At 39.1% G+C, this 18,776-nt stretch overlaps 1 protein-coding gene across 1 annotated transcript; it reads right to left on the bottom strand.

The window, feature by feature from the left end:
• Positions 1 to 347: 347 nt before the first annotated feature.
• LOC124595744 lies at positions 348 to 12,782 on the bottom strand. The gene is made up of 3 exons (XM_047134620.1): positions 12,727 to 12,782; positions 3,751 to 3,978; positions 348 to 730 (listed from the first exon to the last, which is right to left on the bottom strand). Exons 1-3 carry the CDS (start codon positions 12,752 to 12,754, stop codon positions 669 to 671), a joined length of 318 nt encoding a protein of 105 aa, XP_046990576.1. The 5' UTR covers positions 12,755 to 12,782; the 3' UTR covers positions 348 to 668.
• Positions 12,783 to 18,776: the final 5,994 nt, after the last annotated feature.

Here is an 18,776-nt window from a genome sequence, read left to right as displayed (position 1 = left end):
GGATTATAGGGGGTCAGCGTGAATAATGGATGAAATGCACTTGGTGATATTAATAATAAGCGTTTGTTTGTCAGTAGCCGGCCGCTGTGGCCAAGCGGTTAAAGGCGCTACAGTCTGGAACAGCGTGACCGCTACGGTCGCAGGTTCGAATCCTGCCTCGGGCATGGATGTGTGTGATGTCCTTAGGTTAGTTAGGTTTAAGTAGTTTTAAGTTCTAGGGGACTGATGACCTTAGAAGTTAAGTCCCATAGTGCTCAGAGCCATTTGAACCATTTTTGGTTTGTCAGTATTTTCGTGAACCTGTAGGTAGAGAAATTTCTTTTGCTGGTTAAGTATAAGAGTAGACGTCACGAAACTACACTTTTATTGCGTCAGCATACAACTATTACAGAAACAACAGAAAGATAAAAAGAATACAAATGCAATGTTTTTAATACTAATCTTTACAGAAATGAAATTTACTGCATGTCGTGAAGTAATCAGAAGCTGACACAGAATAGGATATGTAGATTCCATTGTTTATGTTTAAATAAATTTGTCAAGTTCTGACACTCTTGCAGTTTCTTGGCTTCTCTGGAAACAGCAGATGTCTTCAGTCAGCAGGTCAGCCATTTAGTCTCCACTCCCTCGCAGACGATTCAAGCTGAGGCAACGGACTGGCAATACTCCTAGTTCCTGGGACAATCTGACAGGTATGGTTTACACTGACTCTTTGGTTTCACCACGTAAACTGCAACGAAGAGAAATGCGCTTTACTAAAGATAGGAAGTACAAAAATAACATAGCAGTTTAATTTTACTAGTGATGAGACAACGGTAAGCCTTCACGTTTTTTACATAGCGCGAATTTCACTGTTAGCATTGTGACAAGATTATGTTATGATCGTGTGTGAGAGGTAGTGTGGGGTCACACAGTGTGCTATTTACAGGGTTCTTATCCCTACTGGTACTATAGCACACAGTTGGAAGGTTGACGACGCGAATAAACCTGTCTTATAGCGTATTTCGAAAGTTTAAGGATGTCACTAGAATCACATTCCTCTAGGAGGGTAATGCTCCTGGCGTGCGAAGCATTCAGTAAGCAACACATGTATCCTGTGACGAGGCAAATGACGAGAACCTTAGGGACCTCGGTTTACTTTGCTGGGAACTGATCTGGCGACCCCTGAGTTTGTGATTTGGAAAATGGTCAGAACTGCCGTTCCCCAGTAACCGTAAAACTTTGCCGCACGTCAGCGATTTCATTGGAAAGCTGCGCCGCACGAGACCATCTTAAGCCTGGAACAATCCAACGTGACTGGAAGAAATGCGTTTACTCTGTCCTTCGTGTACACGTCAGAAACGGTATTCCGCCGTCCGAACGTTCGCCCAACCACTTGTAACAACCCGATTGTAAAACCCATAACGAACATCGTTTTGTTGCAAAAAGGAATAGAAAAGTCCGTTATCTTGACAGTGATGACAGCTACTGACAACATTATTTACTCTCTTCGCAGTTTGATAAACAACAATTTTATGTAAATATTAATGCTTCTCATAAGAAAAGAAGTGAATGAAAGAATATCATATGTTACTAAACAGAAACCGTAAGGAAAGAATGGAAGAAACCATTACTTACGAAGGTTAAATCCCAGACCATAAATTCACCAAAGAAAGCATTTATCCTAGAAAAGGGATGGAGCCGCATCAAGCTCTAAGTTCGCTGTGACTACAATGTAATTTGGCAATGGAGATGTTAGATTCAGTTCTCTCTAGTACTCTTGCAATAGTAGTACGCATGTTAAGCGTTACTAGATAGTTCTAAAACCGATCTGGAGATTAAAAGTTTTACGGTTGGAAGTATTAGTCAGAAGTCGGACAGAAGTAAAATCATCTTTCCCGTTTAGACAGATAAAGGGATAGATGATTGCTGATTTGTGATGGGACTTAGCCTTAGTGATACTTAACAGTCACGAACATCAAAAGACACACAAAGACGCTCTTCGCTGACATGAACTCAATTATTAGAGTTGAACAGGCAACAGATAAACGCAATCACGAAGAACTTACAATTGCACCGTGTTGTCAGAAGCTATCGTCGTAGTCAGAACTTCGGACGCTAAACGACGAAATTACCCTGCAGAAACTCTGAATGAATTCTGTACCCTTATCCATCACAGAGAATGCCAAGTGTGGAGAGCGCAAGATCACCAAAATGTTAATTGTTTTAAGACAGCCCAAAAGTTTGTTGTGGTGAGACCTGTCATTTTCCCCAACTCTAGAAGGTTCACATTTTGTTAGAGTTTGAAGAATTATTCTCTTGAAACTGCGACCATGATACTCTGCACGATCTCTGTGAGGTTATGGACTTCAGCTTTGTGCGAGATACGAGGCAACCTTCTGTTTATTAATCGTCCGAAATATTATTGCACCTGCGACTGGGGCATTTCGGTCGGCTCATCATGAGTTTTAATTGTGATATTTTTCTAGGACACGATGAACAATTTCACAGTATAAGTACAGCTGTCCTGAAAGCTTCGATAGAAGGTGCGTTTTCCTTAACCACTGTTCTTGATGACTGCAATGTATCAGCCTGCTTACAACAGTGGCCACGAAAAGACCAGATAAATAATGTCGTGTTTGCGTAGTAACAAACTTACTACACATGTAGATTTTACCTCTAGTTTTGTAGACATGTCCATCTACAGATTCATTATTTACCTTTCATGTAACAGCTACTCTCGTGGTAACCAAAACGCATGCAGGCACAATTTCTAATTCAGTGGAAATCTTAAGTAGTACTACGACAACACTACTTCCCTATCCTTTTTTCTAGATACTTTGGTCTGGCCTAAGTAAAGTGCTTTTACCAGGTTCTTTTTTCAGTGTTCATTGAATCCTAATTAAAATATGAGGCATGCTCCTATTTATAAATGCCCCAAATTTCGGACATTTTCAGCAATGGTTGTACTAGCGCACTGTGTCATCGTCTATAAGTAGCATATATTTCGTTCACATATTACATTGTACAATGTTAACTAAGTGAATGAGTGTGTGCCATAATTTAATGCTAGCATGATGTTTCCGATTAGATGTAGTCCAGAACGTTCACTTATCACTGCCCATGTTCACCTAATCCTTCGTCTCTACGTCAACGCGTCGCTAAATTTTAAACTTCGATGCCTATTTCTACATGTTCCTAAACGTATGACGGGTATTGTTTATACACACTAATCCACTTCTCGGCCGTCTACAGGGTACGACGAAAAGTGTACGTTACCTATCGATTTACAGTGTTTAACTTAGTGTAGGTTTGAGTACAACGCTGCCAACACATTGACTGTGAAAATTAAGCACACGCTATGGACCGCGGTACAGATGGCAACTTCCGTCGCCTGTTAAAATGTCTTTTCGTAAAATGCTGAAACTATAGCCCATTTCGAACTTGACGTCGCGTTACACGACATAATCCTCGTAAAAGAATTCAACGGTATGTAGATGTTAAAAACATGCAGTAGTTTTGCGGGGAAAGAAATTTAGTGTAAAAGGTGGACTAAATATAAGCAGCAAATTCCTCTGAATGGTTTTGTTGGAGAATGATGAAGAGTTGTAATTTCGTAATTTCGGTAAGGGCAGTCACTGAGCCTTGATGATTTGGTTTCATTCATGTTTTCACATTCACGGAAGAACCGTTGGCAAAATAAGATGCAAAACAGTCTAATGTTATCTTGTCAATCATGCACAGAAAATAGTAGTATTTGAATTAACTTACCTTTCGGTAGCTGGTTGTAGCAAGAATACAGCTTCAGGGAATTAGCATACAAGTAGAACTTGTTGTCTGCTGCGACACAAATGGTATCATCGTCATCTTCCGTGTAGGACGACCTTCCCAGAAATATATTCTCAGCCGTGATATTGCCGGTGCTTAGTTCCTCATTCCCGATGCTGACGGTGGTCGTCCCTTCTTGTTGTCCGTAGACCTCCACCACTGCTACCAGTGCTGTAAAAGACAATGATCGTAATCACAGATCTTTATTTCGTCTAATCGCTAATAGTGCAACTCTCCCACTTAGCACTGCAACACTACTGTGTGCTATATTTGCACCATCTGCTAGCGTGACAATACTGAGGTATAGTGCAACTCTAAAGACTCTTACCACGAACTCTGCCACGTGCTAAACATATGTCCGCCATATGGTAATGATACTGATGTTGTCTGGTAGTGTGGTTCTGAGACTGACAGTGTCTTCGACATACATGAAAACCATGTGGCTACATTTAGGGAAGCTACAGTAAGAGAATACCGGATATTTCTGACAATTATGTAGAATATATGAAGATGTACTGCATCTCGAAAGCATGCACACTTGTTTGCAAGTACAACAGATAGGACGGAAATATGACCACTAATTTGTAATTATACCTAATTATCATTAGCTTATCATATCTACTCATGATTAAGAGAATTCTGATATGTTGAACTCTATAGTGAACTGTAATTATTTACGAACTGGGGAATATTTTGTGTTTAATCGATGGCAGGGGACGTTTTTACTGACTGTCCGACCTTAATAAACAAGTTGGAAATTACTAACACTAAAATACAAAATCACGCAAACTTTATTGCCTTTAATAATTTTTGTTCCTTCGTTTCATTCTTAAGCAATATTCGTAGGATGACCATGTGAGTTATTTCACTGTCCTAAAAAATTATCCGTTTATTGTTGTATTAGCATCTTGATGTTTGATACATCAATTCTTCAGGAGACTAACATTTTTTACCACTTTTAAATACTTATTTTAATGCGTCTTGTATTTGCTTACATTCGCATTCCTCAGTGATGCTTCGGTAATTTTTGGGCAAACATAATTTTTTGACGGGGAAAGAAAGCAGTCATGTAGGCTCGACCCTACAATATCAACCCAATATTCCAAAGAGCGCGCAAATGTCGTAAGTGCCTAATATCGTCCCATGTATTATTTGAACTCCATAAGAGTTGTACCAATACATCGCAGTATGTACGTCACTCTAATCGTTAGTAACTTGAACTGTCAAACGATAATTGCGTTTGGCACAGGAGACACATGGCCTAGGAGAATCTGGCAGTTGAAATCCGTTCGACGAAAGTAGAATACTCTTGCCACTCCAGCTGGTAGCGACAATGGCATAAGTGCAGTAGTACGATTGCCCCGAGTAATTTATCCCTTGTTCTGAGTGTACCCTACCAAAATTACATACTTTCATTGAATTATACTAAGTGCTCTCCTGGCTATAAGCTAAATGCTGTAATTGGAAATCATTCCCCATAAGGTTGGTATTGGAATCCAATCTGTCCGCCTAACATCCCACACGGTAATTGGCTATGATGTATATGACAGAAAAATGGGTCATTTCTTGAACAGTCCGCTCGTCCCAGAAAATAAAAAAGAAAGAATCAACAGTGACATAGACGCTACGCTCATGTCGGACAAGTTCTCGCATTTAACTTCGTGCTCCAATATACAAATGCAGTGGTCCTCCAAGTTCTTGTTGGATTGTTATTATCTCACAACTAAATTGACAATAGTAGTACTTTACTCAATTGTGTTTGCGAATGTTTCCCTTTCTAGTAAGGTTCTGCCCCACTAAAAGTTAGCCAGATATTTTGCTGAAAAAGTTGGGCTTTTCATTGGTTCTGACATCAAACACCCCGCTCTACCGTTTGTAGTAAGGAATGAAGAGTATTGAAGGAGCTCGTAGCAATTCTCTTTACGATCTTGTAGCTGATGGTTCACTGAAAAGCACAAATATCTCCAAGTGGATGCCTCTCCTACAGTCTTTCACTCCTCGTCAAGATAAAGAACGTAACGCGTTAAAACATTGTTCTTGTTAAGTCTCCTGAAATTCACTTGTTTGAGAAGATTAATAGGTACCATTAGAATTCGTTTGTTTTCATGTTGCACTCAAATTAAATTTAGGGGCAAATAAGTGACAGCCTTGCATGGAAAGTCTCACTTAACTTCTTGTGATGTTCCACATATTGTACGATTGAGGCATCACAGCTCTTTTACTATTTACGTTAAGACCAATTTACTAGTACTTACACGGTTCCGTCACAGTAATGTGACCACCGCCTTTGTTCGGCATCAGCACGAGATATTCACTGACTGACGGTAGGGTGCAACATTAACAGTGGAGGCTGTATAAAGCGTGCCAGGCCGCCGCGGCGGACAGTGCAGTCTTTCTCATAATGCGGAAACAAAACTATTTATCTGACGTCCAAAGGGGTATGATAATTGCCTTTCGGGCCAAGGGTGGATGCACGCCTGAGTTTGTAAACTGTTCAATTGACGCCCTGCTTAAACTGTACTGCGTATGGCAAAACTGCACTATCCAAAACCGACAGCATGAGCAGTGGGGCAGCATGGACCATAGATGACAGGAGTGACAGGCAGCTGCGGAAATGTGTACGAATGAAACGGCATACAACAGTTGGGGAAAAGACGACCCTGATGAACCAAAGGGTTACCAATAGTGTCTGCTCAACAATCATCAAGCGAAAGCAAAGGGTTACCAACAGTGTCTGCTCAACAATCATCAAGCGAAAGTCGGTATTTTCCGGCGTCTACTGCAGGTGCCAGATTCGTACGCTCACGTCGACTGCTGTTCATTGGCGACGAAGGCTTGATATTGCTGTCCAGTATCTTAACTGGACCTGTTTTGAGCGGCTTTTTTAGGCGAAAGACGTTTTATGCTCGTTCGGGTATAAGGCGGGTGGCGTGTACGGTGTGAAACGACTCAGTGCAAACAACCTGCAATGAGTGAGGGAGTGCTATGGTCTGGGAATGTATTCGTGTCGGTGATTCTTCATAATAGATGCCATAATTGATCCAAACTAATATGCGTTTGTGCTTTGTGACCCTGTCTACCCCTCCATACTGTTTAATGTTCTTAGGCACGATGGCATCTGCCAAGAAGACAATACATCCTCTCACTGCTGGATCTGTAGTTTGCTCTTAATATGACTGGACATGTTTCCTTCTGTTCTTTGGAATGAGAACTCAATATGGTAACTATAGGGCTCTTGCACTTCTCTTTATACTCTGTGATCTAGTAATGTGTTTCCAGTAATTGCAGTTTGTTTTTATTATGCAGCAGGTTTTTTGTACACTTGTTGTCAGTTTCACTACGTTGTTTCCTAAAAATAATGTAAGAGTTTTTTCATTGGACTCGCTTTCATCCATAGCGTCAATAATGTGGCCCCTATTTGACTTTCTAATTGTTTCATGATTCTCCCTCTGTTTTGTTGTTCATGCTACTTATTGTTTAACATTGTTTTTTATGCGCCTGCTCGTACTTATCTTTTACCTTCCTTTAATCCCTTTGATAGTAGTGTGTTTAGTTAGAGACTTGTAGCGCATTTTTCATTGCTTTTCATTACGGCAGTACCTCTTACGTTTGTAAGTCCCTCATATAGTTTTTAAGGAAACTTCTGAAATGAAACACATGAGAAAATTTTTCAGTCAGCACACCAAAACATTTCATAGAGGCAACGAAGAACGTGACGTCTTGTGTTACAATTCAGTGTACACAAACAAACACTGAGAATGCAGTGTTACGCACGAGTCAATCTCTGTATTGTGAAGGCGGCATGATATGCCTAAGTAGATATTCCAAAAATATTATCCCAAATAGCAGAACCTACACTTCAAGATTTACATTTTCTGGTTTTTTAATTACAATGAGGACTTGAACAGACGACCGCGTGAGTAGAATCGTTCAAAATCACACACACAGAGAAATGATCTAAAACTTATGTTGCTTCCTGCAACACTCTAAATTGACTACTGTCCCAAGTCAGCATAACGTATATGGTGCGGTAGCTTTTTTGTTGCATAAATAAGGCTGGAGTCCTCTTTTCACCATTCCCTCAAGAAGTTTTGAATGCGCATTCCAGTATGTATCACATCTTAGCGTCATGCTTTTTTACTTCTCGAGTGTAAAAGGTTAGCAACACCAGTCACAAGCTTTCAAAATTCATATAGTTATTAAATGATTAAAACTGGTGCCACAGGCTGGATTTGTATGAGACCGTTCTGGACAATATTTCTGACAAATTCCATAAGCTCATTTCATTCCATTTCTCACAAGTACCTCCAGCATTTTAGTTACAGAAGCGACTAATAGGGAAATCTCTTACATGACCTGGTAACAGACCCAAAGTTCGCGAATCATTTATTATGAATGAGAAGTTCAGTGATCTTTGGGCTGATACAGATTCAACGGCTTCTGGTGAAAAGAATGTTAATGGAGATAGCAAAGCATTCGACCTCAGCAATTTAACTGCAGCGTATTTGAGCTGTCAAGATCGAATGTTCAGCTCCTTTAATGACGAGGGTGTGAAGCACAAAATGGTCAATTCTGCGAGTATTTGCAAACGGTATCTTAGACCTGTATGTGCCTTAAAAGGTTCCAGAGAAATGCAAAGACCCGTCACAGTTCGAGTGATACGTTACTAAGTTTCTGTCAACACAATAAGAGCTTCAATATACGTTTAAAAGACTTCGGAGCCTTGTTAAAAGCAAAACCTGAAAGCAGCCATGAGATTTAAATTAAACAGTCACTAGCTGATCTGACAAAAAATCTTAACATGTATTGGTACAGTATATACATCTATTTCACTTATTAAGTCACTCTCGACAAATCAAGGAGAGTAGGTCGAAGTACTGATTTCGCTTTTCCGAAACTGTTTCACCGCGGAAGGTGGATTCGCTGAGTGGGCTCAAAAGACCTACCTAGTCGACACTGACGTAATTGATGAAGCAATATAAACTAAAACGACTCAGTAGTGGCAAGGTATCTGGATGTGAGAAAATGTCTTCAAAGTCCTATATACAACTTTCTCCCCTTCCAGCAGAAGTTACTCGTAGTTCGAAAGTGCGACAAAGCATTCCGAGCGACTCGAAAAAAGCAGACATGATTGAATGCCAAACTCGTTGTCGTTGCAGAACCCCTTTTATATCCTCGGATGACGACCGTTTTGGAGGAATGAAGTGTCCTCCGTAAGAAACCAAATTGATTCAGCAAACTGAAGTCTTATGGTACTCATTAACGCGGAATCACAGTATGGGCAATGTCGCCCACATCGAAGCCTCGATCCTTGAATTATTCCGAACAACATACTATACACTTCCGAAATGTCATTTAGTGGACAATGTACGAGGATACCGGATAGCCTGCCGCCGTGGCCGAGCGGTTCTATGCGCTTCAGTCCGGAACCACGCGACGGCTACAGTCGCAGGTTCGAATCCTGCCTCGGGCGTCGTTGTGTGTGATCTCCTTAGGTTAGTTAGGTTTAAGTAGTTCTAAGTTCTAGGGGACTGATGACCTCAGATGTTAAGTACCATAGTGCTCAGAGGCATTTGAACCATTTTGAATACCCGATATCAGACCTGATTTATGATTTTATTCATTAATTCACTTCAGAAATAATTCAACAGAACTCTCTTAATGGATCAAAAGTGATAGTCCGAAAGAAGCTGTGATATGTCTATAACTGTTCACAATATACACAGTGTAGAAGTATTCCATAGTCTGGGAGGTGGTAGTTTGGATGAAAACACAAGTAAAATATCCAGAAGACATGAGCTCTAAGATCCATACTTTTAGAGCTATGTGTACTTGGTGATACTGTAAACCGTATTCACAGTTCATTGCAAGTGCAGCAGATACCTTAATTCTAACAGAACCGGTGCGTATTTTGAGCAACTTACGAAAAACATTGTCATTTTATCCCTGTAATTGCCAGAAAATTGAAGCCTGCTGTTTCACAAGGAAAACACCAAACTCCATTTTGATCACAAATGCAGGTCGTATGTAATAGCTTGTAAAACTACGACACAGTGCCACACGTGTTTTCCAGCTACTTAATTTCATAAGTATAAAACCATTTTTGAAACTGTATGTACTTGAGAATTCCATCGTAAATGAGATTGTAATATATGCTGGAAGAATAAATAACAAATAATTAAAGTTGTAGTAAATACTCTGGCAATATCAGGGATGTTATATTTGTATGAAACATGTCATACTTTTCATGTCACGATAATATCACAAGCGTAAGAAAGCGCGGAGTGCTGCGTTGCGTACAATGTGCGTTGTTGTACAGACGTGTGTCTTTGGGCAGAAATGACAAATTGTGCGAGAAATGGTGTTGTAATAAGTGGGAAGGTAAGATATAAGTGAGGGACCACGTATATGTGAGTAGTACATGGTCCAAGAAAGTATTTAGCATTAACGAATAAAGCAGTATGGGCCAAGTTTATTCAAGATTATCGCTAATCAAAAAGAGGCTACTGTCTATACTGAATATTATAATAAGCATTACATCGTACTGAATGCAACTCATCGCAAAGTAAGATCCATAGAGTAGTTTTATAATTGTGGTATACGCATGTCAGTAGAATAGTAGCTTTCTTGGAAAACTAGAATTGTCTTGTCACACCAGTCTTTACTGACACAACGCGTTAACCATCAACGTAGTCGTATCCTCTCATCATAACTTCCGAGAAAGTCACAAGTGAAGAATATAGTTAAACGAAAAAAGGATCCGTTAAATTGACAACTCATTTTGAATCAAGTGGTTATTGTAATAGAAAGCTGTAGTAACCACGGTTCTATATGGTGCAGCACTGCTATGGTAACGCAGACAATCAGTTGAAATGAAAAGTGATATAAGCGCAATACACGTTTGAGTGACAAAAGTAAACTGGCTATTTTGTAGCCTAAGCAATTTTTTCTGATTTTATGTTGTGTTCTGTAAATGACATATTTCTAAACAACATTATTATTGGCAAGAGGTTGTTGCCATGAAGGAAAGATTCTACGGCACTATTCGAATAGTATCTGATAAAGAATTAATTGCTTCCGGTCACAACTAAATATTGTCAAAGAGACAGCATCATCGTGGTTTGTGTGACGCATTACAGTTTCTATGCAGTGTTGCTGGTCGCATTCAAAATATTTATTAAAATTATTTGATCACAGATTAACATCTTTTGTGTTTATTTTACGCGTGTTTTTTACATCTAACCTCGCGCAGGGGTTTCTGTTTATTTACCGCATTACCTTTGATGTCCAGTATTTGCGTGAATTCAGTGTCATTAGCTATTTACCAAATGTAGCTTTCAATCGTTTTGGAGATGGGAAACCTTTTATTCTGATTTCTAAATTCGTTCAGGGAACCTCCCACGGTAAGGCTGCCGCTCGTTGCCTTCCATTTTTTTTTTTTTTTTTTTTTCTATCGTTGTTGTCCACAGCAAACACTCATGCAGTAGCGATAGGGTTGTCACTGTCAAAATTCCGTCGGTAAGCATCGATCTTCGATTTAGACGCTTTGTTCATATTTATTCTGCAACAGTTTTATACACAGGAGAGTATACGTGAGTAATATGTTATGATACAACAAGAATGTAATGTGGTCGCACTGGATTACTCAGTTGCTTACTGCACTCTGATGATGATTCGATTCAGCAAACAGCTTACAGTAGACGAGATAAGCTTCATAATAGCGAAGATTACGAAGTGCTCATTCTAAATATGAAATGCATTATAAAGTCTATTGGATTTTTTTTTGTTTCGGTAATGCAACCATCTTTCAAAACATAGGAAATTGTTTTTTCACCCTCTACGTAAATGATCCTTTGGTACCGACGAAACCTCTACAAGATATCTCACGGACGGCACTGATGTCTGTAGCAAGGTTGCTGCGTTAAAACACTGTAGGGAAATGGAAACCTGCAGAAGATCGATTATTGTTTGAGACGCTGGTAGTTGAAATTGAAGGTAATTAAGAATAAAGCACTGCGCATAAACACGTGAAAAAACCCACAACACTTCATTTACACTATTGGCGAAAATTCACTGAAACCAGGAAATACCTAGGAGTAATAGCCCGAAGAGACCTCAAGTGGAACGACCAAGTAAAACTGGCTGCAGGATAAGCAGTTGCGAGTGTGAGAGTTATTGGAAACTTCTTAATGAAATGAAATTCATCCACGAAAGAGATGGTTCTCAAAGCACAATGTCTGTAGGTTCCTGTGTACTTCTCGTCCGACTTGAATCGATAGGACAGACTGAGAAGATGGAGAAGACGAAGAATGGTTCTTTTGTTCAGTAAGTTCGGGGGCTTTACGAATATGCTGAACGAGCTCAACCTCCTCATCGTCAAACTGATATTTCAAACTGTAACAAGATTACTACGGCTGTACCTACAATATATACATATTGTACTTATTTACGTGATATTGGTTATCAGCTTTTATCTGTAATTTTGTTATCTGTAATTTCGTAAAATATTTGTATGATTATCTTTGCATCTGTTATCTCGATACTCGCTACGATTCCTAGTTTGCTTCTCATGGGTGTATAAGAACTAGTCAGCCAAACTGTACATTTGTAATTGCTTGGGTCTTACTCTCAAATCATTCAAACTTTTCATATAGACAACACAAACACCTTTCGTCAACTATCTATGAAGTACCATTGCTCGCGAGCAAAGGATATTAAAAAATCTTCTGAGAGCACTCCCTACGCTCTAAGGTGTTTTCCATTCCGAACTTTACGTCGCAAATTGCTGCAATAAAATGTACTTCCTCAACTCTAGAAATAGCTTTTCACACGGATTAATACATGAGAAATCACCTAAAATGGAGGTAAGATAAAGATGTTTATCGTGAATGAAAGTTTATAAATTCTGTCAATACTTACCAGCAACAAGCAACAGAGCAGCTTTCATTGTACTCGACAGGACTATAACTGCTCCCTGCGATATATTTTCGTTTGTATATATTTAGACACAAGATGGCATCATTGAATGTTATCCTTAAGTTTCCTTCTGATTTTCCGTTCCGTGAACTGTGGTTGCAGCAACTAGCAACAGGTTGACTTTCCTTGTACTTGAAAGGATCTGTTATCGTTCGCTGTGTCATACTTACTATCAACATTACAACTATAGCATTCAATAAAACTGGTTACCATACTGAGTCGTTTACTTTGCTTCTTTTTTCCTTTCCTTCTTTTTGGTTTGCGTGTCACTGTAGTAGAGGCGAGGAAACGAAACGACCGGTGTCCACTGCCACGGCTCAGCAACACAATTGAGTTGATATTTTCACACTCGTCTTATTGGCAATACTTGTCCAATCCGCAGTGAGAAGACCAATTTCTATTAAAGCGAGTTTCTAGAAATTGGTTATCAACATTTTAACATTAGTACAACTCAGTTTAGGTACAGATTCGAAATGAATATTTTTTTCTCTCAATAAAGCTTATCTTTTAATGCAGTACGGCTCGAATCCTGATGAAAGGAGGTGAACAAATGTTAGTGATCGTTTATACCGTCCATCGTGCAGTCTAAATAGCTTTCCATTTTGAAGAGGAAACACTTGTGCCTAGAGGTTTGTATACTTAGGAACCTAAGTACCTACATACTACAGTCTAGTTACCAATCTTAGAATTACATGAGGAAGTGTACTCTAGAGACTACCGAAGCAGTTTCCACAATCTTCAAATTTTTTTATTTTTCTTGGGCGTAAGGCTGTGTTTTTGCAGCATTTGTAATTTTTTCGAGATCTACACGTTCAAGTCCTATATAATACATTAAATCTATTTGAAATATATGGTTAATTCTTTAGTTACAGTCTATTATGCCAAGTTATACATACATATTGCACTAGATTAATTTTGGGAGCACTATATCACATGGGCATGTAAAATTCTCCTCCTTAAAAAATCATGTTGTCTGTAACGGGTAACAAGCCGACGCCTTCTGTAGACACTAGCCGTCATATGAAACACCAGACGAGCATTATTTTTTAGGATTGAGTCTAGCTACATAATTAAAACGAAAATGGCAAATATTTGCTATAACTCTAGAGAAAGGGCACATAAAGACTCTTAGGAAAGACATCCTATATAAAGTATTGACGGTTACGGAATGCTGCGTCGGTCGTTCGCGTTTATAGGAAGTAATTTAACACAGGACAATGTTGTGACTTGGAAAAAGGGAAATCCTTGAATGTGGCGGAGAAAATTTTGTAATGCAGGAAGAGACTGGAGCACAAAAATGTGGGTAAGTAATAAGAAAATATTTTAAAGACCAAATACTCAGATAGCTAGAACCGAAAGTGTGTAAATTGTTTCGAATTACAACCTTGTCCTTGGCTCTTCTGGTAGAGGAAAGTCACACAAGGAACGACTTACAGAGAAAAAGACGATTCTTCACTTCTCACTAACACCTCAACGGAGGTACACAGACGTATTTAACATGAGAAATGTTTAATTGTTTTGGGTTTTAGTGCAAATGGCATATTAGTTATATATGTAGTACATTCTATCATCTGAAAAAATTATGTCACATTGTCCTTAGAACAATGAAGTGAAACAACTTTTTTAATGCATTTAACCTCTCATTTTGCAATAAACGACATAATGTCTGGTGGGATACCGCGATCACTGGTTATACAAAGTTACTTACAATTAGTGTTGATTGCAAAAATATTTATTCACATGACTGATTTCGGTCATCTTCAGATCTGCAAATTTCGGTTGGAGGAGAAACTCGTCTATACACAGCAACCTTCACATGGTGCGTCCTGTAACGGAAATTTGCAGATCTGAAGATGGTTCTAGAGGCACCGAAGCCGGCCACGTGAATTAACATTTTTGCAACAAGACGGATTATAAGTAACATAGATTTGAACCTCGTGCACAGAGATGTTGTGAGCCATACAGAGCTAAGATAATAATCAATTTCAGTGGCACTGCATTTCCCCAAAGGTGTTGTAACAAGACAATTATCCCTTCGCTCTTCCTATAACTAGCGAAGAAGTATGAAGAAGAATTCACATAGCTTCACAGTGCAGAGATGCTGTAAACAGCAAACTACGATATCAGTTTATGGTTTCACGTATCCTGCTACCATTTACGTTCCTACTGCTTCTTTCGAATACTTATATACTTAGTATCTTTTTACAGTGGTCTGAGAAAGACTTTTGGAGAGATTTTCTCCATTAGTAAGGCTATTTTTTTGAGTGACTTCACGAAGAAGATGAAATTAACAACATTGACAATAAAGTAAACAAAACAGTTTGATGATAATTTGACTGTTAACTGGAACTAATCATGAGAGACGACATTCTGTTAAGTGGTACTGAAGACAAATCGTCATAAAGAACGGTAAAGCCTTTCTCACTTCGATTGGAGAGATACCAAATCTCATTCTATTACTCCTCTTTAAACATCGTGAAGATTTAGTTTATGGCTTTAGGCGCAAATCCGCATGGTTCCCTTAAAAAAAAGACGCCTTTTATTTCCCACCACGTCCTTATTCGAGCTTGTGTTATAATTCTGATGTGTGTAAATGATAATCTGTGAAGACAGCCGCTTGAAATCTGTTCCGTCGCCTGCGAGTCAGCCACTTCGGGCTCTTCCTCAAGCTTAAAATTCCGGTATGATCTCGAGTTCTCTGAACAGTCTGTCGCACCACACTGGCACTTCTCTTCTGGAAGTATCTCGTACTCTGTAACAAATAAGTGGACAGATGTGTCAACAAAGATGAACTCTGTGAAAACTTCTGCAGAGGTCTTGTTATTTACTGTTGGTACAGCAAATGTCAGACTCTCCCTTTCCCACAGAGCACGCGCAGTACTACTCCTGCAGCCCCTGCAGAACATGAACAGGAAGTCACGAATGTAGACTTTCTTTGACTGCATCCCTGTTACCAGTATAGTATCCATTTTGTTGATGAGCTTTAACTGCTTCATCTTCGCCTGATTAGTGAACAAAGTGACGTGCTACTTTTCTACTTCTTACTAACAAGGGACAGCTTTGACAACGAATTTTCGGAACCGCAGAAAATCATGTATAAAATAACAAATGGTTCAAATGCCTCTGAGCACTATGGGACTTAACATCTCTGGTCATCAGTCCCCTAGAACCTAGAACTACTTAAACCTAACTAACCTAAGGACATCACACACATCCACGCCCGAGGCAGGATTCGAACCCGCGACCGTAGCGGTCACGCGGTTCCAGACTGAAGCGCCTAGAATCGCACGGCCACACCCGATCACGGAAAAACCAGTGGTCTGTGTAATTTCCATGCAAAACGCTGCATTCTACATAGAGTAGTATTTTAGTAGAGAGAAATAAAGTAGCAAGATTTAAGTGAGAGGTAAATGGGCAACCGGAAGAATGTTAACACGTAATTCAATGACGACAGTGTACATGAATTTTGAGTCAACAGTGCAAAAATAGTCTGCCTAATGTAATCATATAGCTCAAAACACACATATCCTACACACCTGATAGTGCTTATACTAATCCTCATTCTGCAGATGCTGGAGTGGTTAAAACAATGCAGACTAGAACAAAGTCAACACCTGACTAAATCCACGTTACTATATTCAATATCACTTATGTATTCAATCAGTCCAACAACAAAAGTGAAATTAAGTACTTAATTACATTTTTAAATGATGATGTGGGTATGTCAGAGTCAAACAGGCCTTTCACCATGTATAGTGCAAGTAGTTTGTACATAATAGAGCGAAGGTATATTGACAAACGTATGTGAATCTTCGCTTGTGTTTTGGAACATTGTAGTCTTACATAATCAGCAATCCTTCTGATGTAGAGCTTATATTGGGGAAAGATGTAACCACCAAGAGATGGTGGTGTTTTGTGGATTTTAGTGGAATATATTCAGCATAAGATCTTTGTTTGGAAAAGTTGCACCTCGACGAGTACGATGCGTCTACCCTCCCCATCAATTATGCAGCAACACGTTCTTTCCACTTGCTGCGAGTTCGCCAAGGATATAAGTTAGATATCGTTTCATGTTGATCCTTGGTCCTTGTTCTACTTTTGCTTGCTCCCGCATGAATGTTTCGTGGGCAGGTTGTTTCAAGTTCCTTTGAATATATGGGACAATAGTGTCTTTTGTCTCTTGAAACCAGATGTACAACTTGTTTATTAATCAGTCTCTCATTGATAATACCATATCAATTGTGTATCTGTGGGTAGAGCATGACAGTGTTGTTGGTGAAGACATTACGTACTGGAATTGGCTCTGGTCATTGTTCCAAACATTTTCTCTCTCCACACTCTGCTCTCTCATAAACACGTTCACTTCATCCACAAACTGTTGTGCCATCTGACGTATACTATTAATGTCTTCTTTGTCTTTCTGTGTGACAAATTTTGTAAAATGCCTAGATGAAATGCGATACTCAGCTTTAAGACTGTCGATAAAAGCATTCAAAGCTTTAAAATTATCCAAGTCATACATTTTAGACGCTTCTAGTGCCCACATCTGCAGATGCCAACAGTGAACTGTCGATCCACACGACCTCTCTCTATCACATTGAGATACCACATGCTCTTTCAGAGCTTCTAATTGGACAGTCTGTTTTCTTTAAAACGATCTTTAGCTGCCTTTCACTAGCTGCACAATTTACAATTTATCGGTAATTTGATTTACTTTTAATGCGCCTATAGTGTCTCACTAGTGTGCTACAGGAATTAAAGACACGATTCCCACAGCCTTCTTTTGTGTTTTCTAATAGGCTGTCGTCAATATCTTCTATTACAGTGGATTTCGACGGATTGCTTGTAAATAGATCGTACTCACTTTGACTACAGTGTTGCTGTTGCTCTGGAGATGAACGTCGTCTACTGTTCGAATAGCCACCTCAGGTTCAGGTTCTTCCTGTCCTTAAAAATCAGTATCCCTGTCTTTATATTTTGTGTTTAACATCTTTAACTCACATCTACTAGATGTATACAGGTGTGGAATCGTTAAATTACTTCGTTCTCCCAGGTTGTTTTAAATTTAACTTCTCTGTGATGTTCAATGGTGTGTGCAATAAAGTAACGGAAAACGCTATGAAAATATATACTGTACTAAATGAAATGAAATTCATATCACCGAGATAGTCATAACACGAAAGTCGATTTTAGTAAAACATAAAGTATCTATAAAAACAGCGTGGCTGCATTAGATTCAATTATTATGGTATTATTTAGCCTAGGCACAGAAACAAACTGTGTTTACTTGCTTCCCCATGTCACAATGAAGTGGTTCGCTAATGTGGAATGCTACAAATAAAATAAATAAAAGTTCCATATTGATTTTCAATTTAACTTATTTTAGCTGTGACTCAAAATGGATAAAAGTGTATCCTCCACCGAGACTGTAATCAGGAACCAAAGCAGGCACCCTTCCCTGGCAACCAACTTACTCATAGCTGGCGAAATTTTTACTGCATTGTGCTCTCTCTTACTCCTCCACTCCTGGCTTCGAAGGATTGTCTCACAACGTGAAAGACGAGATTAATCGCATTTTCCAAGTCACATGATTTCCATGGGCTCAAAACCGTAAGTAGATAACATTATTTCACACATTATGTGAAAATCACTCGTATTATTTGATGCAATACATACAAAAATATCAAGTGATATGTGTAGGCAAATTCTGTGTCATTCATGAAGTAACTTGTTGGTCACACGATTGCCAAACATATCCTGCATTGTTATCCACAGTCAGTTAACCTCCACAGACCTGAAACCAAACTTCTAAATGAAAGAATTGGAAAATTCCTAATGTTTCACTTCTTAGCACCGCTAAGAGCCAATAATTTGAAAAAAAGTGTCATTAAATACGTGACCTACTGATCTATGCGTCATGTATTGCGTGTGTTACAGCAGGTCCCTATCAAGTAAAAGCAGCTGTAGCCCATGTATCAAATATGATACATTAG

Source organism: Schistocerca americana, chromosome 2 (assembly GCF_021461395.2).
Source record: "Schistocerca americana isolate TAMUIC-IGC-003095 chromosome 2, iqSchAmer2.1, whole genome shotgun sequence".
Lineage (NCBI taxonomy): Eukaryota > Metazoa > Arthropoda > Insecta > Orthoptera > Acrididae > Schistocerca > Schistocerca americana.
This window is presented reverse-complemented; position numbering and strand designations above follow the sequence as displayed.